The 26,458-nt window shown below is 51.4% G+C and overlaps 1 protein-coding gene across 3 annotated transcripts in view; it reads left to right on the top strand.

The window, feature by feature from the left end:
* Positions 1–4,985: 4,985 nt before the first annotated feature.
* Positions 4,986–26,458, top strand: part of LOC126581446 (neural-cadherin) — a 121,816-nt gene continuing 100,343 nt past the window's right edge. For all 3 annotated transcript variants that reach the window (XM_050245109.1, XM_050245111.1, XM_050245108.1), the window contains exon 1: positions 4,986–5,502. In XM_050245109.1, the coding sequence (XP_050101066.1) occupies positions 5,451–5,502 (52 nt within the window). In that variant the 5' untranslated portion in view covers positions 4,986–5,450. The remainder of the gene's footprint in view (positions 5,503–26,458) is intronic.

Here is a 26,458-nt window from a genome sequence, read left to right as displayed (position 1 = left end):
AAACCAAGAGTGAAAGAGAAAGACCGAAAGAGGGGCCCCAACCGCAAAACCTCACAGAAAATGTGAGAGGAGAGGAAGAAACGATTCCGGCCCAAAAGCGGCCACCCTAGGCTCGGTGATTTTGCATTTGCTCCGCCGTCGCCTTTGCTAACGTTCACTTTTGGTCCGCAAGCAACGCGTTGGGAACGATTTGGGGACAACTCGAGTATGCTGAGCATTTCAACTATTTGGCTGCACGAAAGGGGGGCACAAAAAGGGTTCCACCACTAGCATCCCTTTCATTCCTTCTTCGGTTGTTGCCTGGCTTAAGATGCGCTGGGTCAATCCAATTAAAAACGTTCGACGGAAGGCTGGTGGTCGAGCGAATGGTTCCGGTTGCTGCATTTCCCAGCCCAGATCGAGATGCACAATCGTTGGGCACTTGGGACTGATTGTCGATGCCTGTCTTAAGCAACCCCCAGCCCCCTTGCCCCCCTCCAACGAGCACCACATTACTCTTTACGCTCTAGTGCCACTGGAAAAGAATAATTTAATTCACATTTCCGTCGGAACGGAACGGAAAAATGGGATGGCCCCACCGAACACCGATAGCCGTTGGTGGGTGCGGCCGCGGGAGGATTTTGCTGTAAATTTGCGTATGAATATAAAAGGCCCCTCCTCCCTCCGCTACGGTGCCATTTCCGGTCTTGCTTCCAATGTTTGGTCGTTTGATGTGAAAGAAAAATCGCCTCCCGCAAAATTGGGCGATGGAAAAGGGGAAAAATAGACGAAAATCCTTACGACTCTTTGGGCCGCCACCCATAATTGAAGATTGCCCATTTTCCTAAAGACATTCGTCGTCTGCCAGCAGTCGACGTGCCCTTGGTTGCGTGTAGAACCCCCGAAACCGTCACAGTGAAAACGTAGTCGCCGTAGACAAGAAGAGGGAAGGTACTAGCCATGTCCGGCAAGCCCAAGTCCGGATCTCATTTGTTCTTCGCCAACAGCAGCAGCAGCACAAATCAGATAAGCCACGCCACTCGACGACTACGAGTTTGGCCTTTCGCTCTCGTCGCTTCACTTCATGGCATCCGCTCTCCTTCCCCTCTCCCTTCATCTGGCCTAATGGTCCGAAAACGAAGCGATAGACGACGGCCTTTCGGAGGTCGGAGTTGGTGGAAGCCCGTTGGTTGGAGGAGAAATCTTTTTTTATCTGTTTCGTCGTGTCTGGGCGTTGTCTATCTGTTGACTTTTGATCCCTCGTCCTTTCTTCCTTCCTTCCTTCCTTCGCACTTGTCGTGCAAAGTGGGTCATTTGGTGGAACTATTTTTCCGGCCCAGCCTTTTCTTGGTACCCACGGTTCTTCCTTCCTTCCTCGAGCAAACGGAGGTAATGTGGCATTGATAATACCCGAAAACCCCTCGGTTCTCGTTAGGGCACATGCCGTGCTATGCTTCTGGTGCTGCTTCTGTGTGCACTCGTGGTCGCTGCAACGGATATCCGGTGGCCGGTGACCGGTGACCGGTGACAGCACATTGGATGCAACGCCATCCAAACTCAAAATGTTTGCCGGTGGGATTTACGCCTGGGCGAAAAAGGAATCGCACCGCCCGTCCAATCCTAATGGGATAGATCAGTTACACGTCGAGAGAGAGCGTGCACCACGGTACGTGTTGTGTTGAGCCCGTTTGGCATGCGTGCTGTGGCGCATAACAAAACATTTGCACACCACTACCCCTCTGGTACACAATCAGAACAAAGGGAATCGGAAGGATTTCACTTCGATCGCGTGGGTGATAGAAAATGCTCATCGATAATGGTTTGTTGGAAAGTTTGAGCAAGATGAAAAGGAAAACTTTCCGTGGCAGCAACCGCAACCAAACGCGGATGGTTAAATGAATGATCGATCGGTGGACATTCAAACCGTTGATGTTATGTGCTCGATCATACAAAATCAGCAAACTACCGGGGAACGGAGTGGCGCTAAAAGCATTTTCCAATAGCGCACGCAGAGCGCCCGTCCATCAGCGTCCGATCCGATGCCGATCGGGAACATTGACGTTTTGACTTTCGAGATGCCGGAGCTCACATTTCACAATGAAATTCCAACCCCCTCGGCCCTGTTGGTACATTAAAAGAGGAAAAACTGTTTAGAGTTTCAGCTCCCCCAGCCGAAAGCAGCGCAGCGTAAAGAAGGTGTTGCTAAGCTTCCAACTCTTCAAACCAACACCCCCTGGCACCACCCTTTCCTTCCTTCCGCTCCACACAACCCATTGTCATGTTTGGAGCTTTATTTCGGGGTGTTAATGTCACGATGATTAATTTATGCTTCAAGAGGCAGTATCAAATGGCACACCAGGGCGCGCGCACGTTGTCTATCCTGTTGGCATCAAAGCATTATAGCACGCCCGCACGACGACGACGACGACGACGATGCTCGCTTTGATGTTGATCCCGAGCCCCGGGTGAACACATCGGAGTGAATCCCCGCTCCGAGCTGAACGATGCTGGCCTATCCCAACACGAAGCATCGTGCAGCAGTTCATGCTCGCGGGCCCTTTCGACGGGTGATTGCGTTTCATTTCGCTTGCTTGCGACGGGTTTGAGGCGCCTGCGTTCCACCAAAGACAGCGTGGCCCCGCGTTCCTTTAATTCCGAAGCTATTCGGTCTCGCGGTTCGGTGTTCGTTCGCGCGCTCTGGGCGAGCTTTCGTCCTGGATGCCGGTTTGTAGGTCGGAGCTTTCGGAAGGACCGCTTCGCCGGACGGACGTTCATCCCCGATTCATGTCGTTCGTCCTTCGCGTTCGTTCGTTCGAATGAACTCGGTTTCGGGTCGACTCCGACCGGTGGTCCCGCCGTTTCCTATCAACAAACTCCCTGTCACGACTATCGTTAGACCGACGGGGGACCGATGCTGGAGCTTCTTCAGTTGCTCCGTAACCATAAACGCGATCAGTCCAATCCGTGCGAAACAGCGGGGATCGATTCTCTCTTAGTAGCTCCCCAAGATTCCGGAATATTTAAAGAAAAAGCAAAGTGTGCTCAGGATGGGAATTGCAGCCGTGATCGTGTCGCTCCGTGGTAAGCTCCGTCCCCGAGCCACCGTGGGCGTAGCAGTGAAGGAAAGAGATCCTTGGGAAAATCCCTATGGTTATTCACGTCCTGCTGCCGTTCCGTTGCTCCCTGCGAGCTTTGTCCTCGGATGGTGCGTGGATGCCGGATGTGCACGAAGAAGAAGGTTGATGCCGAGCAGAGTCGGAAACCTTCCCTAGTGTGTGCCCGCGCTGTGTTTGCTGTTGTGTGTATCTCGAGGTGCTTGGCGAATGATACATATATTCCACATTCCCACACATTACATAACACGACGCGTAATGAATGCTCGGTGCATCACTCGGTGATAACAGTGTAAACACCCAAACCAGCACCAACCAGCAGCAGCAACAGGAAGGGCGGGGTGCTAACGAAGCACTAAAGAAGGTTTCCCGCCTTCTCAAATGTATGCTACAGCATCTGTGTGTGATTGGGGGTGATGTGAAAAGCAGGGCAGGGGTGTACTCATCAAGCCAGTGCGGTGCGGTGCGGTGCTCAATGTGCTCATCCAGGGCCAGGGATGTCAGGATTAACGTTTGCTGCCCCGGTGCTGCTGCTTTGGAGTCTTCCATTGTGTGGTGCCACCTTTTTGCGAGTGCGTTCCGAGGTTGGCTGGAAAGGGCCTGCTGGCCTTGTGATGCTCCAAGTGTCCTCTACGCACACCCACACCAGTGCTTTCATAAAATTACGCGGGATTCTCACACGAGATCTGAAGAGGTGCTGCACCAGCATCAGTCGGTCCATGCTCGCTTCCAGGAAAATTAATGACCAACCATAAGGATTTCCCACGTGTGTGACACTCTTGGGGAGGGGGATGGTGTGCGAAAAATCTCGCTCATCCTCTCTGTCAGTGACGGGTGGCTGGTCGTTCGCTTCAGTAACAGCACCAAACAAATAGCACGAACGGCACGAAGGGCGTTTACTGCTACAACGCAAAAGGCCACCCCTTCGGTGTGGCACAGATTGAGCACCCGGAGCGACATGCGACGCCCTTACTAGGCCCGCCAGGCCAGTGCCATTCATCATACCGGACCGGAACCTGGCAGCAGCGCGACGCGACAATCCGGCGTCCGGTCGCGTCGTGGACAGACCGACGAGATACGCTCCTGGTGCGTCATGGCTGCCAAGTGCATCACACACGTACGCACGCACGGACACTGGCACACTCTAGCAACGAGTGGAGAAGTGGAACGACGACAGCGACAACGACGACGATGGTTCTGCTTCCTTTTGGCAATCTGGTGGGATTATGGCCACCGAAATCCACCAAATAATTGCATCTGGTCGCGTGCTGGTAGGAGAGAGAGAGAGAGATGGACGGAAACTGGAAGCTACTGGTGCTGGTCTCGGGAAAATGGGAAAAGTGAAATATCGGTGTGTTTACGCTCCGTATCATCCTCCGTTCCCGGAGGTGCTGCTGGTGATGGCATCCAGTAGCAGCAGAAAAAGAACTGAAGACGACCATAAAAGAAGAAACTGAAGACCGAGAGAGAGAGAGATGAGGAACGCAGAGATGCACCGAAGAGGGGACAAAGCGTCCCATCGTAATTATAACTGCATTAGCATACATGCAAACGGAAGCGAGTGTCTGTGTCGACTGGCGGTCCCGGCGTGTCCCGCACTGGAGTGTACTTTCCCGGTAACCAGTGTACACGCGTGTGTGACGAAAGGGAGGGCGGGGAGTGTTCTTTAATTATTTTTCAAGCTGTTCACCCCTCCCACCACATTCCCCCATTCTCACGATCTGGTCCGTTCTTTATTTGCCGGATGCGAAGGAAGCTTTCCACGGCAACAAGCACTTCGCGTCGGCAGAGATTGATTTTGCTTTGTCTCTGACGGTGGAATCGAGAATCCGGTTCTTACTTTCGAGTCCTTCCCTCCCCCTTTTTCTTCTCCTTTCTAGGAATTTAATTCAATTTAGGAAACAACAACAACCAACGACAAAAAGAGAAAAAGAAAAAGCGGGAAACGCTGGGAAACGGAGTGTAGTAATTGAGTTTTTGCAGCGCCGAACGACTAAAAGTCCATTATCTGGTGCCGGCAATCGGAATCGGTATTCTGGTCCGATTCGGTGCTTGTGTGTTGTGTGCCGCCGACTCTTTGTGCACGATTGTTGTGATCGGGAAAAAAGAGCGAAAGAAAATTTGGAGCATTCCACACTCGATCGAATACAGTTCGCTCTCCGTGTATCTGCTTTGTGTGCGACCGTGTTTAAGGGTGTCCGTGGGTGCGATTGAGGTGTCCAGATATTACCAGGATCGGGTTCTGTGAGGCGTGCGCGCGCATGGTTAAGCCCGCGCAACATGTGCATTGAGTACGATTTGTGGGCCTGACTAGTGACACTACAACTACTACCACTACTACTGCAACTGATCGGCGTTATGGTGGATCCACTGAAGATCTTCTGGGTACTGACGAACAGCACTTATTTAGGTAACTATTCGGGGAGCATCAAAAGGGTTATCAATCCGGGACTCGTCAGTTAACAATGTATGACGTAAAGGGTGACGATAACACTGTGACTGTGTCTCTCTGTGTTTGTAATCAAGATTCCGTGCAGAGTGCTTTACGGAGTGTACCGCACTAGACGCATATCGAAGGCTGAGAGCATAGTAAGCTTTGAGATTGGGCGAGCAAAACAGACTTACGAATTGGCTACTTCAAAAGGCGGCCAGCGGTACGACCGCGTGCCCTTATCTTGACGGCATATCTATTCGAAATTTGGTATCCTCTTCCTCCTCTTCTAACCCTCCCTGTGTCACACTTCACATTTCGCCGCCTTATCCGGGCATTTTCGACTTCAAATTGACAGCTTCGGCCTCAGCCCCAGAGTATGCCGTGCAGCCTCGTTGTCTCGTTTGAAAAAGTTGGTTTTTTGTTTTTTTTTTCTTTTTCGCCGGACCTCCTTCTCCTCCACTCGACCTCTTTCCTTCATCTCCTGCCCCACTCAGTCATCGTACTGGTGTGCCCGAGGAGAAAACGTCTGCTGCTGCTGCTCGGTGGCATTCGTTGCTAAAACGAAAGAAAAAAGCATTCCGTACGACCGTACGACCGATGTCCTTGAGAATCTGTGTTTTGATCAATAAAGTAAAGGAAAAGAAGGGGAGCAAGAGAAGAGAAAAACGCTGGAGGCGCTACATACCAGCGGCGTCTTCATCTTGGGCAACTCTCCGCCATCGGGGAAACACGAACGAAGCGGCCGCTTGTGCCAGGCGTTTCCAGTCCGATGGACCATACATGAACGCGAGCACGGTGGACCGATCTTCCTGCGGTACATCGTCGAGTGAAACCTGCGGAAAGAAGCACACTTTCGGCCGTCGATCCGGCGGACACGCTTCGTCTGATTTTGATTCCATGCCCTGGGCCCAGACACACACCGTTAGCTCCAACGATGAGAGAGAGAGGGAGAGCAAATTGCTTTGAAGCGAAACACCGAGGAGACGCGTTTGACTCAACACCGACTGACAGGCAGCTGAGAAGACCCGCCATCGACGCCACCACCAATGGTTACTGCGATTGCAAGCCGGGTGGGTCTGGTCGGGGTGTGTCACAGCATTAGCGCCTACTACTGCGATCCTGTTGACGTGGCCCACGATTGAATCTAAAGTGGAGACGTTTTACGTTCGTGAACGGGGCACTTTAGCGGCGGGCCCATTTTTGGGAGCCACTTCATGGTTTATTCATGGTTTCCCGCGCAGCCATATTGTTTGTTCGTCGAGATCGTTCGCCAACCGATTGCCCGAGCAACTAATCGTTGAACTGATTACTCCGGTGTGCTTGCCGAGGAGCCAGTTAACATGAATATGCAACACAAAACAGCAACAGTACCGCCGTTCCTGGAGCATATCGCTTTCGATTAGCTGCTTAACGGCCACATTCCGAGAGAGGTTTGGGGCGTTTGCTGATGTCGCCTGCCCATCACCAGCCACACACCAGCTGGCGCCCGGAGTAGGCCCGGATCACGAAAATTCATTAGTTTTTCCTTTTTTGTTTGTGTCAAAGATTTTCCCTTTCCCTGGGGCGGTTGGCACCGTAACACCAGCCCAGTGGCCCGGTTCAGTGAACCGAGTAACCGAGCAGCACTGGCCACAGATGCTCCTCCGAGGTGAAAGGAAAGAAGCTTTGGTTTTCCCATTTCCCTTTTGCGTTCTTATTGAGCGACCTTCTTATCCTTCTTAATCTTGTCCTCCACTCCGAGGCCCCCCTGTGATGTGTATTTGCTGTGGATCGGCCGATGCCCGATTGTCAGTGGAAGTGGGATAGAAAACTCGGTCATCATCATCATCATCATTATGGTGCGAAAGCGGTAGATCACCGACAATAGGCCTTGGGAGTGACGAGCTGTAACAATCGTTCTTCCTTCATCGACTCGTCGTCATCGGGCAAGGCGGATAATTAATCATCTGACAAAAATTGACTCACCCAGAAGGCATGTTCATCAAAGGGGAACGTACCGGGCCTGGTCAAGTGCCGGTCTGCACGAATCTGCGAATGACGCAGATTTGCGTCCAGCGCTGGTGATGACTTATCGGTCGCATGAGTAATCATGTTCGATCTCCCCAGGGGCCTGCGGCGGTCTTTTTGGGGGCGAAATCGACGACACACAAAACGGGCCGCCATGTGTGGCCTTAGGGCATTAGTGGCATTAGCGGTATGGTGGCCATCAACGACGAATTATCGAGGAAATATTTGATTGAAATGCGACTTGCCGTACCAGCTGCCAGCTCGTCACCGTTTATTATTACATCAAAAGTGGCACCGAAATGTAAATGTTTTCTTCCTGGCCATCCCAGAATTCGGAACTGTTGACGTAAAGGCAAGGCGCTGGCTATCCCTGGCCTATGCGTATCCCTTTTCTGGGGAATTGTGCCACATCATCACACTCCTGGGGTGGGCAAGTGAAGCTGTTTGAGCGCTCCGAGATAGAGAAAGAAAGATATCACAGCACCAGCACCAGCGCCACTGCCAGTGCCAAAGAACTGCTGCTTCATCGCCTTTTGTTGACTCCTTGAAGGAAGTTCCATTTCAGTGGTTCCTGTTCGGTAGACCGGGGCAGGGGTGCTGGCTGGAACTTTCGGGCTCACCAGCTGCTGCTGCTGCTGTGCTGTGAGAAATCTGACTAATCACCTCATGTGGGACCGGCACTTGGTGGCCTTATGGCGACCTTTGGAGAATCGCTAAGTGGGTTTGGCGGCTTCAGCATGGATAGCAGCGATACAGATACGTTGGCATATTTTATGCCCGCGTGTATTGTTATGTCTCACCCTGCTTCCCTGCTCCCACGCCACTATTCTCCCCAGGGTCGACATCGAGGTTGACGAGTCGCTCCCTCTTCCCCAAGATACCAACACAAAGGAACGGTTTGAAGGGTGCCTTTCATCGCTACCATTAAGGGTGCGCTCGCCTTGACAAACACGGGAACCGAACCGAACCGAACCGAACTGAAGCCCGGCACCCTCGTCAAGCGAAAGCTCATGGATCCGTTTCGGAGTGGTGCCTAGAGGTCACATATGGCCACGGTTCACAGTGCAGCGATGGTCCTCTACCCTCGCAAAAACCACAAAATCTGAAGCAAAAAAAAAAGCTGGATGGAGGAAGCGGAACACCAACGAAAGCGCGAGAAACCGTGAAATACCATCCCGGATCCCTGCCCCCAAAAAGTCCCACTGCGAAGGTGCTAGAAGGCGTATTAAACAACGGAAAACCACGCAATAAAACTTTCTGGCCCAACAATTTACCCTACCGACCCTTAGGTTCGGTTGGTTGGTTCCGTTTCGTTCGGAGTAGGAGTCGGATTCGGTGAGGTCAGGCCGGGCCGGTAAGGTGTTGAAGCGATGGGGCTAGTGTAAACACAATACGCCCGCCTCTGCTGCTGGTGGCCATCAGTGGCTAACCCCGAACACCTACCGGTGCCTACTGGTTCTCCATCAGCAGCTTCTCGGTGCTTTTCCAATTACACACCACAGATCAGTGGTAAACTGCTGCTGGTGGTGGTGGTGGAAGGAGAAGAGCGTTAACATTTCACATTTTCGGACCCCAAACAACCCATCACCGGGGTTTTTTGGTGGGGGAAGGGAGGAGCGGGTGGGTGGAGGATAATTAAAATAATTATCAATCCACGGGGCTTCACGGGGCGTTGCGTTGTTGTGGCTGTTGCTCGCGGTTGGATGCTGACGCCAGGATGCCGGGGCGTTTTTTGGGGGTAAAAATGAAGAAAATGTTTTACTTCAATCCCCGGAACCGCGCTATGAACACTGGCACAGAGAAGGAGAGAGAGAGAGAGAGAGCCGAAGAAGGATATTCCGAAGGATAGGAACCATCCGAGTCGAGGTAGAATTAATCTTGCCAACCCACACGCACCACTAACCGAAGCAGCACCAGCAACGCCAAAAGTTCTCAGTTACAAAGCGGTGTGCGTGTACGTCTTTAACGGTTTCGGAAGCTGGCAAGCGGAAGGAAGGGCACGCAATAGCGGCCGCTGGTGGTGGTGATGGTGGTCTGAGGTCGGCAAAACAACACCAAAGATTCCGCTAATAAGCAAACAGATTAAAATGATTTCATTTACGAATAATTGGTTTTTCTTGATTGCTTTTCTTGTGTCTTCCCGAAGGGATGGGTTGTGGTGGTGAGAGAGGGTGCGTATCCGGTTCCCAGGCCACGCCAGGCGATGACGCTGACACGGCCAGAGTTTGTGCGCCCTTTCGCTCTTTCTCTCCCACTCTGATTCTCTCTCTCTCTGTGTCTCTATCTCGACTGGACTGGCATGAAATTTAGCATCAAAACTTTTCTAATGAAATTGAGAGCGCATATTTTGCGCCCACCACCTCCCTTCACCACCCTCTGGTGGTTGGCCGCGTCTCGATTACATGACCCTCCGGTTCCATCAGCAATCCCCTCCGGCTGGGTCCGTTTCACGCAAAAAGTATGCCGATTGTGGGCTCTCGCGATGGTGCTGGCTGGCATGCTTGAGAGGCCATCAACCACAGGCACAGTAAGGGTGGTCGGGTTCTTTTGGCAGCACCAAAAAAAAGGGGCCACACCGAACGGCCAGTCGCTTGAACGTGTTGAGCCTCATCTTCTGGTCATCATTCGCGCGAGACTTTGTGGTCCCCTCCCCCGTTTTTTCTTGGGCCGCATGGGGGTGGTTTGGACTTTCGCTGCCTGCCCCTCGGCCGCAGTAAAACGAAGCAAAATACAACATCCGCATCCCGAACCGTGAGGGAATAGGTCAGCCAATAAATTGTTCCGACGAGGGTAGCATCCCTGGGAGCCCCTGGTGAGACGCCAAGGTGCCAATGGCCATCACCCAACGATCCAACCATCCGACCAAGTGGGAGAGATGAAAAACGTACCTTCAGGTCGTTTCGACGAAAAAAAGGGTCTCATGGTTAAGTTTATAAAACATTTCCAGCACCAGCAGAGGGAGAGGGAAAAAGCGGGAAAAGCGAAAGAGAAAAAATAAAACAGGGAAAAGTCAAAATGGCGAGGTGGAAAAGCACATCATCAGCACACTTGCTCCTCTGGCGTGAAAAGAGGGGAGGGCTAAGAGGGTCCACGGGGCGAAGCCGGGTTTGATGAAGGTGAAAACATGGTGGTCCAACACATCAAAGCTCACCTTCACCAGGCTTCAAAGGTGAAGCCGTGGCAGCCGAGGCGCAGCCAGGGTTGATGGAATGGCAGCTCGGCACTCACCGCCACCTCCAAATCACCTCCGCTCGGTCGCATCTCCTGCGGCTGATTACGGGATTTCCTTCGTTCCGTTTCACCGCTGCATCTAGCCGGGAAGTTTATGTTTGTTGTTTGTTTCTCGGATCCAACCGATCCGACCTGCCGGCCGGCCGGCTGGGATGCCGGTTCGTGTGCATTAGGCAAATTTGTTGGCCGCCGGGTTTAGACATGTGGGACGCGCTCTGGCACGCGGCGCGCGGCTCTTCTTATGATAATTATATGCCAAAACATCCTCGAGAAGTACACGCCCGAACGCTGGACCCTTTTTCACTGGAGGTGTCAGGGGCCGTGGCGAAATATTCCTCAGCGCCAGCAAAAAAAAAAAAAAAGTAATAAGAACAGAAAATCCAGATTGCGTATGATGAAGGACGTCCTTGCGTCGGAGTGAAACAGGTTTGCTGGCTTCGTTCAGTATCAACACCCGCACTCACACATAACTTGGACTTAATTGAATGAAGAAATGGCAACAATGGCTTGTTTTCCCCTTTCCACAAGCGGTGCCTATGATGACACGGCAAAGTGTGTGGTAAAGGTAAGAGCTGTAGCCCGGTAGAGTAATTGATGGCCTCTCGATGTCGATCTTGGCTGATCCAGCTGATCCCCTCGACCGGTGCGGCCCGACTCGTCCCGGCTCGTTTAGCATCGGAACCATGGGACCATGTTGCGATAAGCGGCGATAATGGAAAATCAATAGCGCCCCCCTTCCTCCCTGCAACGCTTGTTTATGGATTCAATTATGATGGAAACATATTCCTCGGAAACCTACGCCTTCAGCCAATCTTGATTCATATCTTGAGCCATGGCGCCGTTCCGTTGAATGGAACGGAACGGGCTTGATTTGACTGGCCGGCTATATTTAATCACATCGGGTCTCACTGATCGTTCCCCAGAGTCTGAGCTGAGTTCTGGGAAGTCAAGAGTGTGCGTTCATTGTGAAGGTGAACTCATTTATTAGAGAGCAACCTTTGATGACTTGGGATTTCATTAGGAGATCCTCAATAACATAGAGTTAAGCGCAAACAAGGAAACCGAAATTGCAGCAATGAAGAGCATTTTCTATGATTTCTAGCATAATGGAAAATCTCAGTTATTGCGTAAAATGGTAATGGTTGCGTAAACTATTGTGTGGGGTGAAAAGTTAACTAAAACTAAAGACCTTTGTTTCGGTGCTTCTTGAAAACGCTTCTGCATGGTTCATTCATGTGCACTAACGATCACGTGCCAGTAGCGGAACTATCTATTCCTTTTGCACGACGACCATTTCCGCTACCTCTGTTTTTTTTTATTTATAAATTTCCTTTGTGCGCTCACTGGTGCAGAAGAGATAAATAATGCAGCCAGCATTTTCTCGGAAGAAGATGTGCTTTTCCCCTGGACTGGGAGATATGGTGTAAAAAAGTGGATCGGCAACAAAATGTTCATTTTTTCAGTTTTTTTGAGCTGCATGCCACGGTGATCGTGTGCGGTGATGCAACCCATGAGCAGATGCGTGCTCGAAAGGATTCGAATAGTTTCGCGTTTTACACGAGCCCGTCCGCACGAATCAGGCTTTATGCTGGGCCATAATGCACCTCATTATCCGTGGAATGTCCAATTTATTGGTATCGCCGTTGCATAATGTGCTGAAAAGCGTATACCAGCTGCATACCATTAAACATTCGAGGGGGTGAGAGGGGGTGATACCGTGCGGAATAGCACACCAGCGGGCGCGCGCGCTCGCATCACATGTGGAAATATTCATTTTCATTCTTTACCATTATCTTGTTTCTCGGTAAAGCTTTTTTTTGCATTATCAGCGCACACCCGGGCTTATTTTCCATTTCTTCGAACCCAAGGACTGACAGAGAACAGTGCAACAGAGAAAGGGGGAACAGATGAAACAAAAATAAAAACAAAAAAAGGAACACCCAACACATGACGCCCGAGGCGCTGCATCTGCTCGCGGCCACGGCCACGGCATTGGAACGTGTGCCAGACCAGCATCAAACTTCATTTGCTATGCATCGTATGCAGTGCATCGGTAGTGGGTGGTGCGGGGAAGGCAGCAGCATACGTGCAATTGATCCGCATCCAGCGTGAACCATCCTCGTTGGAACGTGGGTAGCGAACAACGAACACCACACTCCACGGAGATGCCCAGAATATTCGACACGTCGTTAATTTTCATTTCCGCAATATCGTTTCCGCTTGTGATTCCTCCATTTTTGTTGGTTTCTTTCTTCGTTTTACTCTTCTCATTTTTTTTTGTTTGCTCTCCATTTCCTCCGGAGCTGAGATGGCTTGAGAACCGGGCGCAAGTCATGGAAGGCCACAGCTTACATACGTCTTCTGGAGCTTCAGCAGCAGCAGCAGCAGCATCATAACCATCACACCATCTCGTATGCCGTTGCCGGGTACCCGTTACTACGGCAGTTGCCAGCGATTTTTCAGACCAATGAAGATGAGGCGTTGTTGTGATCCTCCTACTCGTTCATCACGGCCCACTCACAGTGCAGCCCCCCCTCTCATGGAGCAAGCTGGCTTCTTGGTGCTTCATTGTAACAACAGACGATGTCTGGACGATGCATGACTGGCACGCGCCTTCCCACGATGCAGCACCAGCAGCTGCTCGAAGGACGAACGCTGCTTCTGCTGCTGCTTCTTGCGTCACTTGGATCGTTTTTCACGCCTTTTTTCTACGGCGTTCACTCTTTCTGATGGTGCCTGGTCTTTTGGAACCTGGCGTGTAAGTCAAGTCAAGCCAGGGCTAGTCCCGGGTTCTCGGTTGTATGATAAACGAACGAGGCAATCTTTCTCAACCACCCCCCCCCCCTCCCCCCTGCTACTACCAGACATCAGGAGAACGCACGTTCGCGATGGAATTCGGCGCTCGGCATGGGAAGGAGCTCCAGAAGCGGAAAGGCGTCCGAAGTAATTGCGTGAACGGCTAGTTGAGCCACTTTATCCGCCGGCAGATACTTCGCCATTACCATCCGGAGTTTGTTTCTTTCCATTCCTCTTTTTTCCCAGGAAGCCAGAGGGAGAGAGAGAGAGAGAGGCTTCCGGGTTTCGAGGATAATTCATTCCATCGACCATTCAAAATGGCCTTCCATTAGTGCGGCGCATCCTTCTGCCGTGCCAGCCACTACCACCACCACCCAGTGCTTGACCTTTCCATGTTCCAGGCTCTCATCTTGTAAGACACTTGCCCGTGCCCGAGATTTTCTCTTCAGTAGAAGGATTTTAAATTTATGGAACGGAAACTGTCGCTGGCCGGGATTGGGATAGCTTGGCGAGGTGGAAGGGAACGATCGAGACCAAACTGACCATGAATAACGAATGCTCGGGGCGTTTCTCGGGGGTGTTGGGGGGGTGCGCAGCTAAAGTGCTTCCAGTGCTTCGCTTTCGCTCGAGGAATATAAATCATCGAGGCTTGCAGCAAGTGGTCAGCGATGGTAGCGTAATGGCTGGCTGGCTGGCAGCGGAGGATGTTTTTGGGGCGTGACCGAAATGTAACCCCTAGGAGGGGGTGCGTCCTTTAGTTGTTTGTGGGCCGGCATGCTATCATGCAAATTTTCTCCTTCCACCGCTCCGTCCTCTCCTTTTCTATGGGACATCGTTACAAGAATTTCGAAGAAGGTTTTTCGATTTTACTACCCCCACCCCCTGCCACAGAACACGCAGTAACGCGTGCAGCTTTCCGGATGGTCGTGGATTGTGATTTGCTTCCTTTTTTTTTTGTAAATTCGTCCCGATTCGATTGATCGGTTGTTTGCTTCCCCCCGGGGGGAGTGCTAAGCTTTGAATTTCGAACTTTCGACCATGTTAGCTGCCACGGAGGGAGTGACACGCACTGCTACTGATTGACAAGGCCAGTAGCGGAGTGATTGATTAACGGATTTTTGGAGGCCGAGAATCGATCAACAGAGCGTACCGTGCGTACCGAGAGCCACTTGCCATAAATTGACTGATTGACTTCTCGGTTTCGCCTTTTGAAGCAAATCTGCAGCGAACGACAACGGAAGCGTAGAATTCCAGGCCCCAAGACCAGCGAACCTGAGCACGGTTTTGATTTTGCTGCAATACCTGAACGGATCTTCGGCGTGGCGAAGTGCGCTTGTCAACGGTTGGGCGATCGAAATGGTGTCACAATATCGAATATCGACGAGATGATGACTTGAGCCCAGCGTAGATTGTTCATTCCCGTTCGGTCTCTCATCAAATTTCCTCCCCCACCGCCTATCGCTACTGTAATCCTCGTCAAATTATCTTTCTCCCGCCTGGTGCCCGTTGCTTTTGACGTATCACCCGAGGCCGAGACTTTGTGACATGCGGACGGGGAACCACCGGCCTAGAGATCGCTTTTTTCCAATGGCTTTCCTTCCTTTCCTCGCTGGTAGGCATTACGATTACGCTAACGCGGCCATCCGCGGCTTTGTCAATGCTCGATGAGTGCTGCGGGAACTGCAGAAAGCGAGAACAAACCACCGGAGGAAGGGCGAATTGGGAGGAGTGCGTTGGGAATGCTTGAAAAACAACTTGACAACTTGATGACAGGCTTGAGTCGTCGAATCTTTCCCTCCCCGGGGGGCGTGCTGTGTCGTTGTACTTCCGTGTGTACGTTCGATTCGGATGTAACGAGGAAAAAGTGTATTTTGTTCCTGCGCACCAGAGAGAGAGAGAGAGAGAGAGAGAGAGAGAGAGAGATTGACGATGAAAGACCTTACCTCTGATGGTTTGCCGTGGTGGTTCGGAAAATCAAATGACAAATTTCCTCGTGGCCCGTGCTTGGAGGTATTTTCGCTCTCTGTGTACACGTTTGCGGTGAAGTTATCTTGTCAATCGTTTCATTTAGCTGTGGCTCGGAGCCTCGAAAGCTCCTCGGTATCTTATCTGGAGCACGCGCTAAGAGCACACCCCTCGCCACGCCACTTCACCAACCACGAGCGAGATAAGCGAGATTGCGTTCGAGATTGTGTTACGATGCCAGAAGTCACGCTTAGTCGATGTTGCGGTGGTGTATGCGTGTGTTCGCGCCACGGTTCATTGAAAGGTGATACCGAACAGAACGAAGGAAGGAAGGAAGGAAGGCCTTGGCTTGTCTGGAGGTCTGTGGTTTGCACCGAAAACAAGCACTTCTGACGCCATTATTGACGGTTTGGCGAAAATATTATCAAACCCGCTGCTAGCTACACCTGCTACCAGTGGCTGGTGCGACTAGAGTGCTCCAGATATCAATGACAGATTGTTTGCCTTCCAAAGACGCTCTTCTCCTCCTTGTGGTTGTGGATCTGACATTTGGAAAAGGGACACATGAGCTGTGTTTCCTGTCGAGACGAGTCACACGCTCGTCGTTGTTTGTTGAATTATCGCAAACAGTAAGACAAGACAAACAAGGAACAAACGGAAAATGTGCAGAAAAGAAACAATCCTGACGACCTGACCTTCACAATCACTCACAATACAAACATTTCATAACGGAACAACATGGACAGCAAACTGAAACTGATTGTCGGTCGGCTAGGGGTCGTCGCTTTCGGTATGAAAAAGTGTAATGTTTTGATTTGAAATTACTGCCTGCCAACATTGTTGGAGGCTACATTCCGATCGCCCCCCGAATGTACCCCCCGGGGCTGTAGCGATGTACGAAGCGGGTGACCCACGGTCCCACGGTCCCATAACGTATGCTTTATGCTTCATTCCCTGCAAACGATATTGCTTTTTCTTCCTTCGCTCTAATATCGCCATAACCATCCAGCATTAGTGTCGCTGTGTGTGCGCGTGTCTGTGTGCCGGAGGTGATGTGCGAAGATTGACTTTAGATTTTATCGACATCCGCGGGCGCACAACACGGGAGACTCTCTTGCCTCTTCCTCCCCTCTGTCAGTGGTCTCCGCACTACCGCACGCCGAGGATCTTTACGCGAGGTCGGAAGGACTACCCTTCCGATGATCGTTTCGTAATACAATAAAACATTGTTTACGACATTCCCCGGACCACATTCCCAGAACCACCCCCGGCATAGAAACGATGGAATAGGGGGCCCGGCCTCGGGGAACATCGCAAGTAATCAGCTTCCGCGAAATTGAATCTTGAAACCGCACGTTGTCTGATGGCATTACTTGCGGATTTGTTATCCTGGCAGACAGGCAGGCTCGGTCTCGGTTTCGGTCTATCCTCGGTCCCGGCGCGTTTGTCGTGTCGTTGCCACCATCGTTCGATGGATCGAATTACTTGTGTGACGATGCGACACCATCTGTTGGGCGTAGAACTTTCCTCTTTTTGGATTGCAAAAAGGTGTCTAATGAGCACAGCGAAGCACAGCAACGGCACACCCACTCAGAGTTATCGTTGGTTTGGTTTTACTTTAAATTGCTCCGCACGTCAAGGGACTTTCATCATCAAACCGCCATCACGCTGCCGTTCTCGGGCATCTAATGAGCAATGCTGTGTCGTGGCACATGTCTTCACACTCGTTCACCTTGGACGGTCGCTCGTTCGGTCGGTGTGCAACGTCAGGCAATTTCTCGACATCCCAACCCAACTAGCGGCGAACTCACCACACCACCAACGTCAAGGAGCGTGCTCAGCGACGCGTGGATAGGGGGGCGGCGACTTTACTCCACTTAAAAACCTCGACAAGTGATTGTGTATCCGTCAGCCGGGCTTACCACACCGAAAACCGTGGCCACATTCCGTGCTGGCCTTTCACGAGACGCACACACCCGGCAGACTCCGGGATATTGACAGACAGGCGAACCCGAGGTGCGGTACTTCGGCACTTCAGTCACGTATTCCGGCTTGTACGCGCTTATCCCATCCCACCGTATCGTATTCCTGACGTAGCCGTCTGCTTCCTTTCGGGGTTCGGGTGTTGGAAAGTTCAAGGTTCCAAGCTTCCAAGCTGCTCGTTTGGTGGGGGGGAAAGGATCTCGAATGTCGCCGTTTCCCGGGGAAAAGAAGGTCGTTGTGAGCGAAACGGATGGATCATTAATTTAATTTCCCTGATTATCGAGCACAATTCCTAGCAAGCGGCTGAGCTACACCACACATACACGTGAACCGACTTATGTTGGGGGGTTTTGTGGTTCACAGATGAGATGCCATTGTGCTCCCCGGAGCTAGCGAGCGATTCACTTCGCCGACAAGCGACGGTTTCGCGTCAAAAGCATCATAAGCCACCATATCAAACCGCACACGCACACATACATGCACGCACGGCGGTGATGCTATTCATTTTCCGATAAAAGGACGGCCTTAGCGCCAATGATTGACAACAGTGTGCTAGACTGTGTGCATGCAGGGTCTGCTGGGTCTTTGCTTAGTTCATGGGAAACTCAGGAAAAGCTTAACGCTCCACCACTCCTCGCCACGGGTCTGGTGAGCGATTATGTGCGCGTGATAAGTGATAAGTAGATTTGCTCTCACACCTAGAATGGGTGGAATTCCGGGCGACACGATTTGCGGTAAAAGCCCGTGAAATGATTGGCAGCGCGCGGCGGCACTGATTGGGTTGGCCAGATTAGAAGGCTTTTAATTTGCGCTTCTCGGTCGTCGGTTCGTTGTGGCTGCGTCAGAACGGGCCAAACTGCCTCACTGAATCTATGCTCATCAGTGCCAGTGGAGAGGCTTTTGATCAATCTCTGAGTGTCCGAGTGTCCAAGGCTGTGCCACAAATGAGAGCTAGGAGTAGGAACCAGGGGAGGGAAATCGAATTAAAAAGAATGAGAAAACACACTGGCCGCTGGTTCTCGATCAGGTAAACGAACACGGCCCGAATTTCGAATTCCGCCTCCACTTTTCGGAGATTAAACGTGAGCATCCCGTGACCACCACCCAGTGATCCAAGCGATGGCCAAACGATGGTTTCTCTCATTTGTCTTACCTTTCGTACAACGTAATTATGGGCTTTTCGCCCTTTCGGATCCACATCGTCCTCCTGGCCTCATTGTGCAGCGCAACGCAATGGAGGGCTTGAATCTGGCACCGAAGGACTCCGAGATAATTGAGTTTTTTTCTCCGAGTTTTTGCAATTTGCCTCGAACTCCTTCAGTGCCCCTTCAGGGAGGGGATTTGAGGTATTTTTGGGGTCCATAGACGGTCCCAGAGCAACCGTTACGCATCTCGGTGCCATCAGTTTCGTTTCTTTTGCGTTGCGATGCGTCAGCCTCGGTTCTGGAAGTTGCACCTTCTCCGCATTAGCAATCAGACTGCTTTGGACGTTGGTTGTTGGACGGTCCGATCCGTCTGCTCAGCGCAATCTGATGCAACGTTCAAAAGCGAGCTAATTTGATTTCTTGTACGGACTTAAATCAAGGATTTGCTGGCCATTCGAAGAGAGGGAGAGAGAGAAAACCTATCGAAGGTGACAAGGCGTAGGGAATGCAAAGTAGAACCAAGGATTCCTCGCATACGTGTGGGCAGTTGCTGCAATCAATGAGGGTGTTTGTTTTAGGAGCGAGTGCTTGCAAACGCTTGTCCGTGCCGCTTTAGAACCTTCAGATATACTGGAAACAGTTGACGATGAATCGGTTTTACCAAATCGCTTCAGGTCTTCTCTTCGTTAAATGCTAGCTGGACGATCGTTTTCAGGGAAATTCGATTTTCCGTCACTCCAGTCGCTGATGTGTTTTTGTTTATGCTGCTTCGTTATTTATTCGAACGTTTAGTGAACTGTTTCTCTACTCTTTCTCCATTCCAGGTAAGCTGTTTTGATGGCTGGCTCAATACAAACGATCTAATAGGGACGATAAACGACATCCAACGGCATCGAGCAAGTATTCGCAAGCAAGTAAAAGTAGTGACACTATGAAGGGAGTAATTTGAGTGATCGTCAAACGTAGAGTATCATTCGTTTTGTCAACTTTTGCCTCACTCTTTCATCCAGCGTACAGAAAAGTGTAGTTCATCTTCTCCGATTGTTCAACGCAATTAGCAGCTGTCTATGTCTAGGGGATCATGCCAAATGTTGTGAGGATTTTTTACAGCACTCCAGCACTGGAAGGGCCCCTTCCAAACTGGCCATGACTTATGACACTTTTACCAGCACTCGCCCCGGGTTTTCGGGCCGTAATGGTGCATCAGAGAAACGGAGCGAAGTCTGGCAGACACAAAAGTTTGTGCGGTTAAGCATCTCGAGTCTGGCATCGGGCGCCACAGGTCCAGCATTTTGACTCAAAGGGGAAGTTCCATGGCCGCTTGCCACAGCACGACATGCAAAACAGATCCTGGACCTGGATCTCCTGCTGCTGTCCTTTCAGCCGCCGCAGTTGGCCGCATAGTTGGCGAACTGGACTGCATCCCTCGGACACTACACTACTGGAGTGCTTGAAACGCCGCAACCGCAGCATTAAATCCATCTCTTGTCCCTGCCTATTTGGTGCTGCTGCTGAGGAGCTGGGCTACCCGAGGCTGGACAGCTTGTGCTCTGTTTTGTCCAAGGACACCCTCCGCACTGTACGCTATCGATAAACGACACCTGCCGCACTGCCTGGAACCTAACATCAAAGCAAGTTTCGGAGTTCAGAGTCTAGAGGGGGGGCAGGTGGACAACATTAAAACAAAGGTTGTATGTTTTTTAAACAATTGTTTTCAACTTTGGCATCAGCTTGACGATGATATCGCGGGGTTTTTTTTTTATATTCTCGAAAAGAACTTCAACAGCTTCAAACTCCAGCAATTCAGCTAATAATTAAATGAGGATTATTTCAAACAAATTAGATCCGAGGACCCGACAACAGCTATGCACTGTGCAGCGAAGGAATGCATTGCGCTAACCGAACTCACCAGTTTGCCAACTTAAGGCCAGCCACATATTTTAATCACATCATCTCTGCGAGCATCTCCTTCTGGGATGCTTTCCGGTTGCGGTTATGGGGTAGCTAGTGGTTAGGGAAGCTTCGAACAACACATCGCTTCACTTCATCATCAGCTTGCGGTTGAGGCATCTACTTCTACTATCGCTCACGATACACCAAAACACGGTTCCCAGTCTTTTGCACATGGATTTCCCCTTCCTGGGACACGTCAACAAGCGCTCCGATGCTCCGATAGATTGCAGCCGGCAGCCAGTTGCAGGCCCACCCCAAAAACTCCAGCAACATCCTGGTGCCAGCAAAGTTGGCCACTGTGGCTGGTGCCGGTGCATGTGTAGCAGCGGTTTCCATCACCCCGGACGGGGGACGCCACCCTAGGCCGAAGGCCATGCACTTCGCTTTGAATTTCTGACTTTTGGACGCCGTCGCGGCTTAGGGTACTAAGTGTGTTAGTTAGTTAGTGGGTTTTCGGGACGCTGGTTTCCATTCCTGGTGTGCACACACCGGGGTCGGTGCAAACTGGTTCCTGCTGAACATGAACCACCCATCCCTCCGTTGCGCCGCATTGTGTCTAATGAAATATTTATTTCCCTTTTTTGCATGCTCGATCCTCGATCCGTTGAACCGGGAACAGCACGGGCCGATGTCGTGCTATGTGGGGGTTTGTGTACTGGCGGGCCCGAACAGTGACACCAGAACAAAGATTTGCCAAGCAGGACAGTGCCGGGGACCCTTTGCCACTGCTACTTCCGTTGCATAATCATGTCAATCATGTTGGGCGTTGCGAGTGCTCGCTGGTCCTTATCCTGGTTCTGTCGCTGTTGCCACTGCTACTGCAAGACTGAGCAACAAAAACCCAAAAGATTGTTGCTGATACACGGTTTGGTTCACCCTGGTTGGTGGCACTGCTCGACAGACACTGTGTGTTTGTGTTGCAATTGAGAGCTGAGAGTGTTACGCCGCTACCTCGCTACTTCCGCCGCCCTTTCTCTCTCTCTCTCTCTGTCGCTCTCTTCCTGTTGTCGAGGAGCAGAGGAACGTAGAGGGATGAAACTGTTGATACCGATGCAGTGTGCTGCAGTACAATAGCTGTGCAGGAGGGAGCATAAATATTTGTTCTTCTGCCATTGGCCACTCGGGCACATGGCACCCGGAAAGGTCCTGAAAGTCAGATTCACCCTCCCCGGAAACCTCTGGTTCGAGGGTGGTTTCGCCAGTGAACCGTGGCACCATCCCTTTTTGCATGCTTGTGGTTTAGGAATCCTTGAGTTGAGTTATATTAGCGGCATGAGCATCGGCATCAGCAGCAGCAGCAGCAGCTGAAGTATCAAAAGCAAGCAGTAACCGTACCACAACTGGTCCCTGTTGGTGGTTAACTGGCAACCCCGGTGGAACACACCATTGGTGACCATAAAATGGGGACGATTCGCTCCATCCATGTGTATGTGTGTCCTGGGGTTGCATCTTCGACTCGGCCGGGACCACTACAATAGCGTTGGCCGTTTGTGTTCGCCCTGGATGGGCGCTGAGGTTATGAATAATGCAAGGACTCGAGAGGACTTGGGTTCGGTTCAGCGCATAAACTACCGGCCCGGCACCCATTCGCACCATTCCGTTTGCGTGGTCATACATTTTTGAATAACAAAGACCACCACCAGCACCAGAGCAGTGTGCTGTTGGCCGAATGGACGAGGTGTTCCTTCGCGGCCTGCCTTGGCGTTTGCTTTCCCGCGAGAAGCGCGCAAAGAAGGATCCCCGGTAGACGCACTGCTTGTGGCCACCGGCTAATAGTTTACGTCCATCATCGAAGTACCGTTTAGAACTGGTGTATCTGTTCTTTGCTTATCCTCCTCTCTTCCTTTATTGAATGAAGATCACAGGAACGGTGAACCATCCTCGAACACCGCGTGACCGCGCTACGGCGAATTCCCTGTTCATGCATAATAACGACGTGAAAAATCGTTTGCCCTGTCACCGGGCACCGGGCACCGGGAGTTTAATGCTGGGAGGGAGGAAACTCGAACAATGGTGACAACATTCTTCGCCACCGTTCCACCTGGGGACTGATGGGTTGGGCATTCCTTTCGTCGAAACAACAACAACGGCCAAGAAGCGGAACGAGGCAACGAAAGGCGACGAAAAGTTCGATCTGCCGGTGGCCAGTCACGCGGCAAGATGGCTTCGATACGGCCCGAGAGGGGGGCGGGGGGGGTATGATTGTAAATTGAATTCTTGTCATTTCTCACAGAACACTGGCAGCGACGGGCAGTGGATACCATCAGGTCGGCTGATGAGCGGGCGCGCGGGACAACCGAGACGAAAGGACGACCTCGCTGCTCGAGCTTGTCGAGCTGATGGCATCGCTTCGATAGTCGTTCTAAGAAAGATGATGCCTCACAATGTGCCCTGTGCTGCTTTTGGGTCCTCTTGTTTTGGTCTTGTTTGGAATTTTGAGGCGGTGCAGCCATGGCCACTGGATCAGGATTTTGTTTTTTTGGAGCGATTTATGGTGTACAACGGTATCGATTGATGTTTTTCTTTTACTCTCTCTATCGGTCTAGCATTGTTTAGAGATATCCTTGCGAACATTCGTTCCACTGGGGGAAAGGCGCCCTAGCCACGTGCTTATGCTAATTCTCATCTCGTGTATCACCGGGACCGGGCATTGATATTTAAATTAAAATGTATCCAACCGGCGAGTTGATTAGAGCGAATGTTTAAGCAAACCTCCAAAGCGGAGGGATCTGCGTGCAGGGAGCCAACATTCTCACACCCACGATTCGCTCCGCTATCGAAGATAAATATTCATTTTACATGAGCCAGAAAGGGTCCCACTAATCAGCGAAAGACAAACGCAACATTCTCTACTTCATTTACTCGGTCACGGGCGTGGGTGTAAGGAGTAAATTGGTATTTGTTTTTCGACTCTTCATTATCCGGCGCGGTTCGCCCGCACCATGGTCGGCGCGAAGGATGGAGGATGAAGCATTAATCAAATTCATGAATCCTCAGCAACAGCCCACCTTCTCCCTTACCGCACGCTTTATGATAGACTTTAGAGATACTTTTTCTTCACTCTCTCTCTCTCTCTCTCTCTCTCTCTCTCTCTCTCTCTCTCTCTGTTTTGGGCTTGGGTTCATCTGCTCGCTAGAACACCGTTGCTGTCTGATTTGATATCTTCTGCACCTTCTCCTCGCAACATCTTCTGCACGAACGCACTTTCAGCAGGGTGGCCCGAGCCGACGAAGGCGTTGGTGACACTCGCGTGCTACCGTCCCCAGGAGCCGGCCTATCCCTTAATTTCCGGCCTCGATGGATGTGATACGCATACGACGCGAACGACTGCAACTTATGAATTGCTGCTCTCTTGCCTCTAGCGGTGGAAGAAGCAAAACAACAAAAAAATGATGAACTTCTGCTCACGCGAAACCCGCCCGGCGAAACCTGGTTTGAAGCAGCAACCCTAGTCTCGAGGATCGTGAGCAGAAAGGGAAAAGACAAAAACAGAAGGCTTGTTAGGCAGTGCCATTTCGTATGCATGACGGCAAAATGGCTGGTACCGGGGCGGTCACGTACTGCGCTGTGACAAATGTGTTCGCAACGCGGACAAACTCGCGCTCCGGCTCGACTGCGGTACGCGATGAACATAATTTTCACTGGAAACCGCTGCCAATCCCTGATCCCGGTGCTGGTGGTGTCGAGTGTGGACGAGTTGGTGTTCGGTGAAACCAAGCGTTACGTCCTTTTACGGTTACGGTACCGGTGTACGCTAGCAGTTCGCAGAAAGCGCTCTCGATCTACAATGGAGGGTTCAGGTGTGTTTCAGACGACGAAGACACGGGCACGGTGTGTGCGTGGTCACACATTTCGCATGTTTGACCTCGCCGTGTTTGCTTCCCTTTTGCATTCGTTTAACCTTGCGCCTCGTTCTCGGTGTTCCTTTACCAAGAACCAACCAAGCTCTACCAAGAAGTCACAAACAAACAAACACACACAGACTAGCAAGAGAACGCGTCTTGCCATTACCACGAACTTGGCACAACATTCACCACAAACGAAAGCGGAACGTAGCTTCCGAAGGGGGGGTGCCTTTCCATCAAACCTTCGTCATCATCCGGTGGTACCCGGCGCCGCGGATGGTGGTGGAACGGAGGGAAATTAAACCCCTCAACGCACGCACACGCGCAAGCACTTGCGTCGCATGAATGCTCGCTCATAAAGTGCCGAGTGTGCCCAATTGGCACCGGCACCGTGGTGCGTGCCACACTTTTCATTAGCATGCCAGTGTCAAAGGGGGAGCGAGGGCCACGGGGGTGGCACGTGGGCCACGGTTCACAAATGTTGTGCGAAAACTTTCTTTACGCTATTCGTGAGCGAGCAACAAGCGAATGCCGGATGATGAGCTGCGAGCTTCCCAGTGACCCCGACCCGGATTTCCCGGGGTGTTGTTTGTGGTAAAAGTTTGCCATCCGCCCTTCCCTTTTCCAGCACCCCCCCTAGCACCCCTCTTTCTATCCACCATTGGATCATGGATGGGGAGCATTGGTGGCCAGCACGACAACACACGACCATTAGAAGATCTCTCATTATACGGCCATTGGTCGTCACCTTGTCGGTTGAGCATGAAACATGTTTCACGGATGGCCACTGTGCGCACACACTCGCACACGCACACATGGTGGGGGCACACGCAAGTAGCAAGTTCTCTGGCAACTTGGCTAATCGCTGTCAAGAAGCTTACTCAAACGGGGAAGAAGGAGCCCAGGGGATGGGAGCGAAGCGAATCTAATAAAACACTGAACTGAACCTGGCGACGTGCTTACCGTGTAGCTAGTGAGCTTTCTGTCGTGATGAATGGCGAAGGACGAATAGGTTCGAGTCTCAGTGTCCGGTGGACAGCTTTCGATGGGAAAACTTTGTTTCGACTTCGCCTTCGAACCGAAGGCTGCTGGCCGAGTGATTTGTAGTGAGCCTCCTGTGCAAGCAATAGAAAGCGAGAGCTGAAACAGAGGGAAGCGCGAACAACAAAAGCGAAAGCGAAGACAAAACCGAAATAGATAAATCGCCACTCGAGCCCCGAGATGGCATCGCGGTGCCTGTGCCCGATGAGAACTTTCCACTAATTCCATAATCCCACCCCCACGGGGACGGATCCAGAGCGGTCTTCCCGCGCTGCCTGGTGCTATTCTGTCATGGTGAATAGTGGAGACAGCTTACGCACCTCACGGGCACCATAGTTTGAAGCAGTTAAAACATCTCCACAGATCCCCCCGTTAACGTGATTCATGGTCCGCAAAAATAAACCGCAAACGAAATAAAACACCACGCGCGCTTTCGGTTTGGTAACACTCGTCGGGGTGGTGGTCTGGTGTTTGTTTCTGTGGCCACTAGACTGAGGTGAAAAGGCTGGTTTCCGGTATCCGGTGTGGCACGTGGCACCAGAGACGCATAAACGGTACACGCGGCACCGCTACCGCATTGGATCAATGGCGATTTATAAAAATTATCCCGGTGCTTACAAACATTACCTCGTGAGAGAGAAAGAGAGAGAGAGTGCGTGATAAGGAGAGATAGAGAGAGGGAGAAAAGGGATCTAATCCTATCATAAATTTGGGCTGCAGCATAACGGAAAGCGAACAGACCGGATACTGGGTATTAGCTTTTTTACAGGCGCCAGACGATTCATTTGCTACCGGTAAGGACTTAAGCCTATCCCTTCCTCGATCCGGAAAGCCATCCCGGTGCCAGAGCACCGATCGTGCTGAATCTCACGCGCCGCAGACACAGGTGAGAGGACAACGGAATCGGATCGAGCTGCAAAGGGGTTCCATAGAGCGATTCATGAATCATTCCATCCCAATCGAGAT

The sequence above is a fragment of the Anopheles aquasalis genome, chromosome 2 (genome assembly GCF_943734665.1).
Source record: "Anopheles aquasalis chromosome 2, idAnoAquaMG_Q_19, whole genome shotgun sequence".
Classification (NCBI taxonomy): domain Eukaryota; kingdom Metazoa; phylum Arthropoda; class Insecta; order Diptera; family Culicidae; genus Anopheles; species Anopheles aquasalis.
This window is presented reverse-complemented; position numbering and strand designations above follow the sequence as displayed.